Source organism: Serinus canaria, chromosome 8 (genome assembly GCF_022539315.1).
Source record: "Serinus canaria isolate serCan28SL12 chromosome 8, serCan2020, whole genome shotgun sequence".
In the NCBI taxonomy this organism is placed as follows: Eukaryota; Metazoa; Chordata; class Aves; order Passeriformes; family Fringillidae; genus Serinus; species Serinus canaria.
The window spans coordinates 10,361,839-10,375,751 of NC_066322.1; the positions used below are offsets into that span (position 1 = coordinate 10,361,839).

The 13,913-nt window shown below is 42.1% G+C and overlaps 1 protein-coding gene across 8 annotated transcripts in view; it reads right to left on the reverse strand.

Annotated features, from left to right (window-relative positions):
• Positions 1 to 13,913, reverse strand: part of ST3GAL3 (ST3 beta-galactoside alpha-2,3-sialyltransferase 3) — a 171,256-nt gene that overhangs the window by 58,068 nt on the left and 99,275 nt on the right. For all 8 annotated transcript variants that reach the window (XR_007778204.1, XM_030226393.2, XM_050977790.1 and 5 more), the window contains 2 exons: positions 12,791 to 12,885; positions 148 to 211 (listed from right to left, as the gene is read on the reverse strand). Coding sequence is in view for 7 of the 8 variants with exons in the window: in XM_030226393.2 (XP_030082253.1) it covers positions 148 to 211; positions 12,791 to 12,885 (159 nt within the window). In the remaining variant the exon portion in view is untranslated. The remainder of the gene's footprint in view (positions 1 to 147; positions 212 to 12,790; positions 12,886 to 13,913) is intronic.

Below are 13,913 nucleotides of genomic sequence, written 5' to 3' on the forward strand. Positions count from 1 at the left end.
CTCTAAAGAGGACTCAGTTTTCAGCTCCTGACTTACTCATCCACATCCAAATGTATTGGCAATAATTTCTGGCAAAAAACGTCTAAAAAATTTATTTAGGACATATGGAAAAGAATCACTTCTTCTGTTCTGAAGGTCTCATCTTACCTGTCAAGAGCTGGAGTTAGACGATAATCTTTGGTTGCTGACAGGATGGCTTTGATCAGATTATCTGGGGAGAAAGGAAGAAGACATTAGGAACAAGTTCTGACTTCTAACGGAAATGAGAAACAATGTGGAGTAAAGCATCTGAAGCAGTTACTTGAAGGAACTGAAAGGCTCTCATTAGGAAGGAACACGAAGTTGAATATTCCTATTTTCTCTGGACAATGACCTTCACACACAGCCTGCAAAGACATGTTATGTGCCAAATTCTGATGCAGTGTGTAATTGCCTTGCACTGAAAGTGTCACAGGGAACAAGCACCGTACATTTTATAGCAGTGATTTCATATCCCCTGCCCTGAGATGAGTCTCACAAACACTTCAGACATGAAAAGGCCAGCACCACTGTCACTGCTTGCCTTCAGAAAAGCTTTTATGTGGCTGAGTGGTGAACTGGATGCAGGAACAGAACCAGGCTAAAACTGATGCTTTTTATTCTGTGGGTTACTTTCAGTTTAGGTTCCTCTGTCTGTCTTTCTTCAATTAAAGCACCATAACTGCATAAAGAAATTCCCATGGAGCTGCAGCCTCACTGATACCCTGTGAATGCTGCAGCAAGCAGGGGATGTAAGTTATGCAAGCACAGGCACACACAAAAATTAATTGCATTTAGTTGCAGAAGCACAATGATTACATATAATAATTCTACTGGCTATGGAAACTTTGGAGTCTGTTTCCCTCTAGATTTTGTCATTTGTCCCTAATTTTTCCACCTCTCTCCCCAAAGAGATGCAAACTCCTTTACCATGACCCAACCAGGGCCAAGAAGCAGTAAGGCTCTGGCTAGGCTGTATTTACAAAAGTGCCAGTAACTTCAGAATCTCTGTACTGGGTTTGACAAAAAGTCCATCTGCCTCCAAATCCTGACTCTAACTGTGGTCTTAAGCAGATGCCTAAGAGGAGAACAAAACCAAAGAAAACAGATATACTTCCCTGAAATTCTCCACTAGTATTTAACTGTTTTCAAATCAGGGATTTCATATATCAGACATAGCTTCTTTGTATCTAGTAACTTGCAATGATTTCTATTCCATGAGCTCAGAATCCTCCTTGATCGATATGGACATTCAATCACTTCCCTTTGCAATTTTGAATATGGCTTCTCTGAGCTTCATTTACAGTGGAAAAGATTGTGAACAATTAGTCCCCTTCCTTCTTTGCCTGGGAGATTGCAAATAACTCTAATATTCTTAAATATATTAGTCAACTAATTCAAGAGTTCTTAGGAAACAACAGTCAAAATGAACAAATAAGTCTCATTTCTTTACAGAAGACTAAAACCGGTACAGAAACATTAAGAAAACTGACAACAAGTGATTTTTCACCTCAAACTTACACAGCCTTCCTGACAGACTAATTACTGCAATCAGCACAGTTAGGGGAGATTCTGTTCTTCTCCTCTGTGTCTTTCCTCAGCAGCAACAGGACAAATGTGTGGGATAAACACAGGAGCTCAAGGCAGCCCACGTGCCAAAGAGCTTTGAACCTGACAACAAGCAGGCCAGACACAAGAAGGTGAGAAACAGAAAACTCTGACAATTACTTTGAGATTTGAGGAAGTTTTTGATATGGCAGCACTGACAGCACCTGCCAACCATTACAAGCTGGGCAGTGTGATTACCTTCAGATCGTAGTGTGGAGAGGAGCAAGGGACGAGGCATTTCATTAGGGTAAAAGCAACTTTGATAACAAAATAGTGCTGTTTAGTTTTCCTTCATCTCAAGAATTTCTTCTGATGCATAGGCAGCAAGCTTCCCCTTCAACAGGAATGCTATTCCCCTAAATCTGCCCTAAAAGCAGTAGGTTGCTGTGACCTCTAATGGCATCATGCCACAGTCCTCTCCTTGGCCTGCTTCACACCTTGGCTTTTGCTGGACAGCATACTTTACTGATGTTGTTTTCCCACATTCTCAGAGAAGACATCAAAGGATTGCATGTCAAGGGCTGCAACCTCCCATCTACCAAGCTTTTGTTATGCCAGGTTTCTCTACCACCCACAAGTTACACCCTGCACTACTTGGAGACCATCCCATGGACTATTTCAGAAAAAACATTAAAAGAATACAGTTGAGTGATGCACTCAAATGATTCTGGTTTACTCATCTTGCAAGATAATTAGCAATGCCCTCTCAGTGAATGCTCAGGAATGAAATAAAACTACTTTAGGAGTGGATGTGGCAGCATTTGGAATGGAGGTGCTTCCCAAACAAAAACAAAGCAAACAACAATATTGAGTAATCAGTACAGATTATGAAGGGACAAATAACTCTTCATCAGACTCCACAGTCCAACAATACATGGCATCCAAAAGTTTTGCAAGTTGCACAGATCTCAGTGTTACTATTCAAAATTGCTGAATGAAGTTCAATAAAAGACAAAGTACTTCACTGTCAAGTGTTCACCCACATCAAGAATGAAGGTGGCACTAAGTTCATCTGGTCTAGCCCTCTTTTTGGAAGCCAGGAGCAGGTGCTACAAGCCAGGAGAAGCTAATGGCTGGGGCAGGGGACAGGCACTAGATCTTTCTGGTTGAGCTGGAACTCTACTGCACCGTTGCTAAGGTGGGCACTTGTACTTGAACATTGATAATGGCTGAGGATGGAAAGACAAGACCTTCTCCAGAAGGAGTTACTGTATTTTCTGTATTTTCCTGGGGAAAGGCTTGGAGGATCGCCAGATGCTGCTGTGGCTGACCTGCAGCCTTGCACAAGACCACAAAGCAGTTGGGAACAATAAGGAACCACTGGCAGGATCTCTGGGGCAAGGTGGAGAACCACTTGCAATCACCCCCTGCACAGAGTATCCCAGGTATCTGATATCAGGGCTCACCTCCAGACTGACTAAAGAGAACTGGGCACCAGGAAAGCAGGTGCATTATGGAAAGTCAATTGATGAGACATGCTCTCTCCAGGGTAAGAAACTGAAGGGGTGGTGAGCACAGTCTGCCTTAGACACCCATGTACTGAGTGAAAATAATGGGGGCAAGTGCATGTAACAAATACTACAAAGAACAATTCCTTCCTGCTTCAAGTAACAGGATTTGTGCACAGCCACTGTCTGGAAGTCAAGGAGTGAAAGAAATTTTGCAAGGACAAAAGAAAGGCTAAGTTGTCTACATGAACACATCAGCAGGGCAAGCAATCTACTGCAGTTTTCTGCAGCCATAGCCTATTATATATATTTTTTTTTGTCATGGAGAATTTAGATCACTGGGGAGAGTGGGAGATTATTTAACTCATTCATCTATCAACCACTATGCATGCACTTTTACTATAAAAACAAAGCAAGAAGCCTCTGCACATTTTTCTCCCATCTAGAGGAGGAGTCAAATACATTTATCTAAGAATCCTGAGTTATCTTGACATATTCTATCAACTTTGCCTTACAACATCAGAAGATTCAAAAGCCAGCTTGGTACTGCATGATTTGTCTGAACACAAGTACATATTGACTTCAGGTTGACCTTGAAATTTTCAGACATTTGGAAAAACTAAATAGTTAGAAATTAGGCAGACAGTGACCACACAGTGAGAATCAGCCCAAGTCTCAATTTTAGCCTTTTTCTGTTATTTATGTGAAGGAATAGAGGAAACCTTCACTGTAAATGTCAACAACACTTAAAATTGTTGTTTCTAATGCAGAAACTTCTTGCTTGTATCACCAAAAAAAGATGGGAGGCCTTTCCAGTCCACAGGGCTTGCTGCAGGCATCTCACAGGGTCTACCTTCTGCCTGCCAGAAAGCAGGCAGACTGGGATGTTTGTGCACTCTCAAGTGGCCAAGAGAAGAGGCTGTAATTTCTCAAGTTGTGCATACCAGCCACCTTCCTCAAAACCCAGCCCCCCTGCATGCCCCTGCTGGCAGCACTAAGTGTGTGAATGCCCTGCCTCAGGAACAGGGGACAGCACGGCGCTGCAGTGCTCTGTGTCTGCCCTGGGAGCCACGGCCAGTGCCCATCTCCTCTGGTGGTCACCCAGCTGCCACCCCTCCAGCCAGCACTTGTGCAGGTCCTGGGCATCAGCCCCAGCTTTTGGGAACAGACTGACTCGAGTGAGGTTGACTGACATCCTGTGAAGTCTGCCAAGAGGCTGCACATGGGTCCCTGTCCCACGGAAACAGAGTGCCACGTGTGTGTCAGCTTTGTGGGGAGAGTAAGCTAAACACTACCAATGCTATGGATTAAACAAATCACAGTATTTACAAACAAATTCTTAGCACAAGCCAGTGCATACACTTTTTTTTTTCAATATACTACTCAAAAGTTCAACTCTGTATGAAATTCCTCCTTCAGCATTTTTTTTACCTTAAGGTCTTGCTCCAAATGTGAGCTGAGGAATGACCTTTACCAGAAAGGTTTTCACATCATTTGAGGAATAATCTTTACAGCAGGTCACGGGAGGTGATTCTTCCACTCTGCTTAACCCTAGTGAGGTGGCATCTGAAGTGCTGTGTCCAGTCCTGGGCTCCTCAGGACAGGAGGGACATGGAGCTCCTGGACCGAGTGCAGTGGAGGGGAACAAAGATGATGAAAGATGATCTCTCTTATGAGGAAGTACTGAGGGAGCTGGGCCTGTTCAGCCTCAAGATAACTGAGAGGGAACCTCAAAAAATTTCTATCAGTCTCTGAAGGGAGGTGTCAGAGGATGGACCGGGCTCTGCTCAGTGGTGCCAAGCAATGGTACAAGAGAAACCAGGCAGAAACTGATTCCCAGGAAGTTCCATCTGAATAAAAGGAAGAACTTCACTGTGCAGGTGGCTGAGCACTGGGACAGGCTGTCCAGAGGGGATGTGGGATCTCCCTCATTGGGGGTATCCCAGAGCCATCTGGACACAATCCTGTGCAATGTGATTTGAGATGACCCTGCTTGAGCAGGGAGGTTGGACCAGATGACCCAGCGTGGTCCCTGCCAACCTGACTCGTACTGTGATTTTCCACCTTGGTGCCCAGCACTAGGCCATGGACCCAAGTCTCACCATGTTCTATTCTCTCTTCCAGAAACACCATCTCCAACTGTACACAGTCAACATAATTCATACCTTTGTGAAGCTGGGAATCCAGTGGTTACAACAGGTATCACAATGTGTCTGAAACTCCCTGCACCACTTCTTTTTATTATTGATCAGCTGACTTTAGGAGGTCAATGCAGAAAAAAGCAGCTATGAAGAATTCCAGCATTTAACAGTGCATTGCAAATGCGAACTGGCTCTCAAAAACAGCTACCTACAAACTGAGGTATCTGTCCCTAGACCAAAACTCATGTATAAATACAAGAGAGTGGTTTCTTGAGGTCACTAGCTGTACCAGATTTAGCTGGTTTGCTGGAGACACACTTTACTAACAACAGGACTTAAAACTGCCACGCCTCATAGATCTCCATTGATGGTTTTTAATGGCATTAAGACAAGAGGCATATACTGTTGCCTAGACACAAAGCAAAAGAAAAAAAAAAAAGACTGAATGTGCATGGTATCCTCCCTAGCAATTTTAGAAGAACCTGGCATGCATTAAAAGTAAGCTCCATAAAAGCCCTTAAGGCCCATTTTTATAACAAGATATAAATAAAATACATAACATTTAGACTCTTCATTTACATTGTCGTTTTGGAGCCTTCAGGGATTTTTTTTTCCAAGCTTTTCTTCACAACCAAGAGTTTGTTTTCTCAGAATACAAGCTTAATTCCCAACATAATCCCAGGGCTTGGAAAGTTGGAACATTAATTTAAAAAACAATTATGAAAAAAAATGGGCAACATTTTGCAATAACATGCATTAACAATTTTGATCTAAACTCAAGTTCAATGCACAGGAAGTAATAAAGTCCATAGAAAGAGGCAACTTCATGCCAAATAAAAACAGTCCTTGAAAGATTCACAGTGTGCTGGTTAAAGACGAGCAGGAAAATAAACACAGTTGTTATAGAGGGTTCTACATTTTTGATAACCCTTCACAGGTGGCCAGGCAATATCTTCAAGGCCAAAAAACTCAGTAACTACTACAGTGATTCCTAATTCTTCTGACCCTTGTAGAAACATTAATAAATGGCACTTCAAAACACAACAGCCAGAGAGTATCTGCTCTTCTCTTCAGGAGATAGAAAAGAGGAATAACATCATATCCGAGTTTCCACTGCAATTCAAGACTTCTGTGAAGAACTCCAATATGGAGTCAACCAATAAACTGAAACCTTAGAAAGGTTTGCATCTCCCTTCTCAATGACTTGGGAGCAGGACTATTTTTTAGGCACACTCAACAGCAAAGCATCAGTTTTGATTGAAATAAGGGACTGTTGTACTTCCATCATGAGAGCTCAAGAATGAGAAGGGATTTAATTTCAAAATTCACAACATAACTTCCCTTTAGAAGTTCTATTCAGTAATGAAAAATCAATCTTCTACCTCTTCTGAAACTTTCAACTTTTTTTCTCCTTCAAATCACTCATTTCATTTCTTTAGGCTATAAAATCTGCTAAATTCCCCGGGGGAACATCAACATTTTTATATCTATATTCCCACGTGATAATGGCAACTATTACCAATTTTGGTCAAATGCAAAATTCTACTGGAATCTAGTTCAGAAGTGTGCCTCCTACTCAGGAAGAAACAACAATCTTCCTAATACCAACTCTGAACAGAACTAATAGCCATGCATGCTTGTGCTTCTGCTTTTTTGTTTGAGGAATAAGACATGAAGAACAAATTAATGGTAGGAGTAGGAAAATCATATGTACAACAGAGTACCACTAACAAAATGAGGATAAAGTTGGAGAATTAAAGCATAAAATGACTAATTCAGACCTAGTCAAATGCAGGGAAGATGACTGCATGTGGTACTCCAGTCTCTACAAAGAGTGAGAAGATTAGGTGAAAAAAGACCTACTTTTCTAATGCTTTTTTTTTTCTTGAATCAGCTGTAAATTGTCATGTCCAACTGCATATGTTTTCTCAGAGATTAAGTATTGCTCATGCCAAGAAATCCAATGGAAAAGAAAAAGCTATGAAGGAGCAAGCACGAAAAGAGAGGAGATTTTCTCCAATAACATTGTGATATGCCAACTTTTGCAGGCCTGAAAATTCAACATTTTCATAGGAGATGAATGACCTCTGCCCCATGAGACTACTGAACAACTGCTGAGCAGCACTGAACCATGGCTTTTCCCAGGAGCACTGACACAAAAGAGAACATCCAAATAAAACCAAGTACAAGAACAGTTAATCATTGCACAATACATCCATTAGCATTGGTGGTCTGGACAAAGACTTAATTCCTTTGTCACTGAATGTATCACCAGTTCCAGACATCCCTCCAGGATCAAGTGAAAATACAAAGTCTCCTGGCCAGTAGTTCATATTACATTTGACAAAACTGTAACATTTCAAACATGTTCTTAATATTCTCTTATCATCATGGGGAAGAAATTGCTTCCTAGTGTCTTGATGGGAGGGAAATTCTGAGATGGTGACAACAGAATCACTCCCTAAGAAATAACTATCACCTTCAAAACCAAACCGATTCAGGGCCAACAAAGCAGCCTCTCTGCTCAAAACAACTGAGCAGGAACAAGGGTAGAAGTGAAGACCTATAATTACTGCTAAGCAGTGACACAAGTACTGACTAAATGCATGGAAGAGATATTACACTGATCACGTCTGTTTAGTTTTTTAGTGTATGCTGGGCCATATGTTTTCACTTAAGTTAAAAAACCAAAAAACTGCAGCAACTCTCCCGTCCTCATGACACAGAGAGATTGCCAGATACTAGCTACTCCTTCTTCTGAAAGCCTTTTATATTCTTCAAACCACATGTACTGAGAAATTCTATTAATAGTCAGGTATTTCTCCAGTCTTGTTTGTTGCCCTTCTCCAAATAACTCTTTCCTTTTGCTTTAGCTACAGAGGTAAATTTGGGGAGGAGGCCCTCTGGGATTAATAATCTTACTAACACTATAAACAATTTTTCCATTGCTTCTTCATTGACAAATTTAACCCTGAGAGCAGTACACATGCTAGAGAATCTCTGCAACTACATGGACAGCATGGGCATATTTATACCTCCATAATTACACTGATAGAAGCAATGCTAGAAAAAGGTGCAAATCCAAAAGAAGAAATTTCAATTTAGATTTAAAAAAAACTTCCATGTGACTCGTTCAAGAGCCCAAGATTGCTGCAGTCTCCATGCTCTTCACTGCAAAAAGTTGCAACAACAGTTGGTGGGTGCTGGGAAAGAATTCCTACAAGCAAATTATACCCTTGCAAATGGTGAAACATGGGAGGCACTCCAACATCCAAGTTAATGCCAAAACAATAGCCTGGGACACAGGAGGGTGCTCAGCAGCTGGAGCTGTCCCCCACAGGAACCCTTGACATTTGGAGCTTTCAGAGTTCCAGCATCTTGTTACAGTTTGATCTTCTTGACAACTGTGAGAGTTGACCAATTTCATCATGTTCCTCACTTTGGCTATGAACACACCAGCAAACAAACTGGCAGCAGGGCATGGGCCCGCACAGTCCTGCTCGAGTCCATGCTAATAAAGTGTTAGCACAGTCCCAGATGTGCTCACCAGGGCCAACAAACATCCTCCTCTACAATTCTCACGCATTCACAGGCTAATACAGGCCAGTGACCTTTCTTGATAGGAAGCCTGGACATAGCCACTCTATTTTTGTGGGGGGCAGGGAGTTAATCTGTTTGAACAATGAGCTCAACAGCGTTCACGACCACAGGACAACAACTTTATTTATTAATAGAGATGGAGTCATCGTTTCCAAGCACTTAGGGTGGCCCATCCCGTTTCCAGACTCTGTCAAATCCCACAGTAGGGGACAACAAGTTTGATGTGGCAGACAATCTGAGTTTCTAAAAGTAAGTGCAGTCAAACATGACACTGGCCTGTTTGTCAACACGGCCATTCCTCATTTAAAAATCTTGATCCAGATTCTGAAATATAATCTCATATGTTCACAGCCAGCTACAGAAGTCACTGGGCAAAACCTATAGCCACTGTTACATGAATGGCCAAACTAGGTACTGGTAGTGACCATTTAAGTGTCAAAACATAATCACACCTCTTCATACCTATTATTTCCCCTATTCTCTGCACACAGAGGAAACCAGAGTTTCCACAAGGGCTACAGACACCTATGATGAATGCAACAACATCTTCAACCTGCTGGATCAGCTCCAACATTCCTGACAGCTCTCACCTCTGCTTTTTTCCCAGGTTCCTGGGCATTGTGATCAAGTAATTAGGACTAATCCTTGGTCCAGATCTTTGGTGAACAGAGTCAACAACTACCACATATATTAAAACTCTACCCATTTAAGACAAGTTAAGAAAAAGGTACAACAGCTGCTCTTAAGTTCTTCTTCATCTATTTCTAATAACTAGTTGAGGACTCTCAGAACCACTGCTCAAAGAGAGTTTTCGCAAGACTTCATACCTCATCTCAGAAAGCAGCAGGGTTTCCACCTGCTTATTCTGTGCCTCTTTCATAGAGTGTAAGTAATCACTAAGGCTGTTAGTGATTACTAACAGCCTTAGTTGTTACTGACACTCTATGAAAGTGTGTCATAGAGTGTCAGTAATCTGACAATAGCAGCAGTTTCCCATCTGACACAGGATGTGCAGTATTCCTACTGCAATAGTCCATTTCACAACCAGCAGCATTCAGGGAAAGTCTAAAAACTTTCATATTCAGGACCATATTCACCTTGAGGGCTTCTACGCACAAATGCTCTTGCCAAGAATGGAGCACTCTGTCCATAAAACCTCCTTGCCTGGGCTGATGGCCAAATCAGAAAATAACCACTGGAGTGAAGGAGCGAGAAATCTTTCACAAAGAAGCACTGTTAAACTTTCTATGTTGTACAGAGTACTTTTAAGCATCTGGAGATAGGAGAGCTGTCTTTACAATCAGATTCTCATCAAAGAAAATGAAAATCTCTGATGGACTGTGTCAAAATGATCAGCATACTGCCTTCTCTTTGATATGATAACATCTAAAGAGCAGTAGTCCTGCCCTGAAAATTTCTGAGCCATTTCTACTCTTTTGCATGTAATTTATAGAGACGTTTTATTCCAAATTAGTGCAGCCCAGCAGACAATACTGCTCACAAGCTGCTTTCCCCTAAATATTGCAAGACTCATTCTATCAATCTTGGAACTGTCCTTTCTTGGACCAGTAAACACAAAGTGACGGATGAAAAAGGACTTAATTCAGCTTTTTTTTATAGACAAAGCAAAGCAAAACTTAGGTAAGAATAGAAGCTTTAACAAAAATAGTAGAAATGGTGGATTAGCTTCCAAATTACTAAGAATCCCTTGGTTTCATAACTGTGCATTTTCAAGCTATCATAGATTAGTTTCTAGAAGTTCCTTGGAACATGCAGCATCACTGAAAGTGAACTCATCCTGTAGCTGTATTTCAAACACAAAAAAAGCAAACCCAAAAAAACCAAAAAGACCCAAACAAACAAAAAGCCATTTTGCATTTGGAACAGATCACAGTGACTTAAGAACAGCAGGTGATGTTCACCACAGTTCTCAGCAAGGTCTTCCCATTACCATCTCAGCTGCAGTCAGTGTCTATAAACACCAACCACCTTTCCCAGTGTGGTGCACGTTGGAAATCCCAGCTGACAGAGTCATGGGGCTGCCTAACACACAGAGCTCCTGCTCCATCTGTTTCAACACAGCCACATCTCTCTACACTTCCTCAGCCACCCTGACTACTCCTTTTCCCATGCACATCCCAGCTCTGACAGTCTTCACCTTGCGCCAGCACGTGACTGAGCTCCACGCTGCCTGCCTGGATCATTTGTTTGGATATCATTAGATTGCCCTGACTGAAAGCCCTAATGAGGTGCTGATTCCATCATCCAATCAGTTGTCTGAGCCCAAATGCATCCCATGGGACAGCCAGAAACGACTGATGCAAGAATTCCAAGTGATGTGTAACATGAAAGGGCGCCATTCGCATCGCTAGGGCTCACAGCCTGTCAGCAGGGCCATTAGAAAGCCAGGGCTACACAGATTTATAATTCAACCCTCCCACACACAGAACTTGCTCCAGACTGAAACTTGGCACAAAATTCAGTCCCAGGAGGGTGTTAAAAAAATAACCTATTCAACGGTTTCCGTCCCATGGCTTCAGCTCACAGCCATTGAAATAATGGCAATTTCTCATTTCTCTTTTTAACTGAGGAAATCCAATATAAAACACCAGATTTACATAACATTGCAGTGGTGATACAAGCTGGCAACAAACCCAGAGAGAAGGCTGCCAGAGCCATTCTGTCATCCTCTTTTGGTGAATTTCTCTATTTGGATTCAGTTTAATGGAAAGATTTTTATTAGGTCTAGCTGACATCACATGTAACCTGCAAATCCCACCTCCCCACTGGCCAGGCATCTTGCCCTAGCTTTGTACACCTTGTGTGCTGGTTAGAAGGGGACAAGCCCTCCTGTGGTCACAGCAGCCTCCCACTTATGCTGCCACTCTTAGTTCTTTGCTGCAAACTCTGCTGGCTGATTTAGAGGACAGCAATTAGCTTCCTATTGAGCTGCAAAAGACTGACTGGACAAGGAATGGACAAAACAAAGAAGGGAACTGATGCAAGCCAAAAGCAATTTGTCAGCAGAGCCTTTGATTTGATCAGAGATTGTTCTATAACTACCACACCTGCTTCCAGGGAGAGACACAGAGCCAAGATTTCTGTGGCTGCAGTTCTTTCTCCACCAGGTATTTAAATTCCTATAGGATTATCTGTAATCTTGAGTTTGTCAGTGGAAAAAAAAAATTCCAAGTTGATGCAATGCCACAAAAACTTATTAAATACACAGGACCTCAGATAGTCTGCAGTAAATCACTGCAGTGAGCACAAGCCTTCTTCTCCACCTCCACTTGGACAGAGAGGCTGTGACTGCACATGTGGGACAAGTAGGAGCTTGGCACCCCAAAAGAGATCATCTTCTGGGTGGGCTACTGGCTCCCATCTCATCCACCAGCTACCACTCCTGCTCTCCCACAGCACACCTGGGACACAGCCCCTTTTGCCTCGCTCCAGCTGGTGCATAGGGCATATTAAAATCATCATCAAAGCATCTGAACATACTTTTCTTATATATAAGGAAATAAGTAGACCAACTATAAAATTCTATGATAAGAAAATGAAGATTTGTATCAGTGGTCAAGCCCAAGGCATCTGTAGTGTTCTTTAGAGAATTACTGGCTTAAAGGTACTTCAGATCAGTTTGAACTCTCTGCTGCTGTCAGCAAAGTTGCTACAAGGTCTTCTGGCAGCCAATGTCAAAATACTTCTTCTAGAATGTGGTCATTGGTCTAAATTGCCATTGTTGCACTGACTCTCTACATGTACTAAACCATCTTCCCTAAGGCTGGCCTCCAAGGTCCACAGTCCAGCTGTAAAAACCCTTCTGCATTTCTGAGAACTACATATACAATAATTCTCTCAAACAGGGGAAATGAACTGAGCCCAAAGGACCACCTGAGTTTTCAAAACAGAAAGGAAAATGGGGCCAGCATCTGCAGACCACCTTCTTCTCCAGCAGCTGCAGTTTTCTCATACCTTGTCCTTTAATTCCAAAGGGGGGTACAAAGTCCCTGATACGTGCCCATTTCCTGAAGGAATCGTCCAAGAACATTGGTGCCGGCTTGGAGAACCTGAGAAAACCAAAATGAGAAAGAAATTAACTCCTGAACTAGGAAGGATAAACTTCTGCAGGAATGTTGACAGAATCCGTACCTAAATGCTGATTCTACAATGTCACTGGCAACAGAGTAATGTGGAAGATTTTACTTTTATCCAAAGATGAGTGCAGTGAAACAAACCTGCCAGAATTTGTGCCACAAGGACACTCAAATCACTCAAGTCATGGACCTAGCAGTCACTTCCACTCAACAATTCAAAACTGCCCCAGTAGTGTTTGGCTATTAATTTAGCTGCAATAAATTGTAAATTGCAAGCAGGATTTAGGCAGTTTGACTTCCAGCTTCGTGAGTCCAAGCCAGTTTCTGTGCTGTCTGTGTGAGGAGTCTGCTTTGGCCTCACTCCTGCACATACACAGCAGCTATCACCACACAGGCAAGAAAACAGTTCAGGAGATCATGAAGCAGTTTGTAGTTTACAGAGAAAGGAAATGGAAATTCAGTGCCTTCTTCAGCATTCATTAACACATAAATGATTCAAGAGAGGTTCCTGCCAAACCAAACAGTTACAATCTATCCAGAATCCCTTAAAAAAAGAGACCTAGTCCTTCTTAACCATGCCATTATGGAAATACATTATCCTAATTATACCCTCAACACAAACACAGCAGCTAGTATAAATTTGTCTCTTCTACAAACGTTTACTACAGTAGCCAGAGAAAAGGAAACAATTAGCAAATACAGAAACATTAACTTCCATATGGGACCATTTCTGAGTGTATCAAGTATACTAGAAAGTATGTTAATACCATTAGAAATCTGTTCATTCAATCATATCAAAACAGTAGCAGAGATGTTCTGGATCAAAATCAATCCCACCATGAAAAGGAATGTTCTACATTTAGAATGAGAGAAAACACCTCCAGCACAGAGCAAGGTACCCTGAAATAGATCCAGCTTGGCCAAGCCACACAAGGGAGCAGGACAGGTGTAACCCACAGGTTTAGCTTTCCCTTCAGGCTCTTCCTGTACTCAGCATGCAA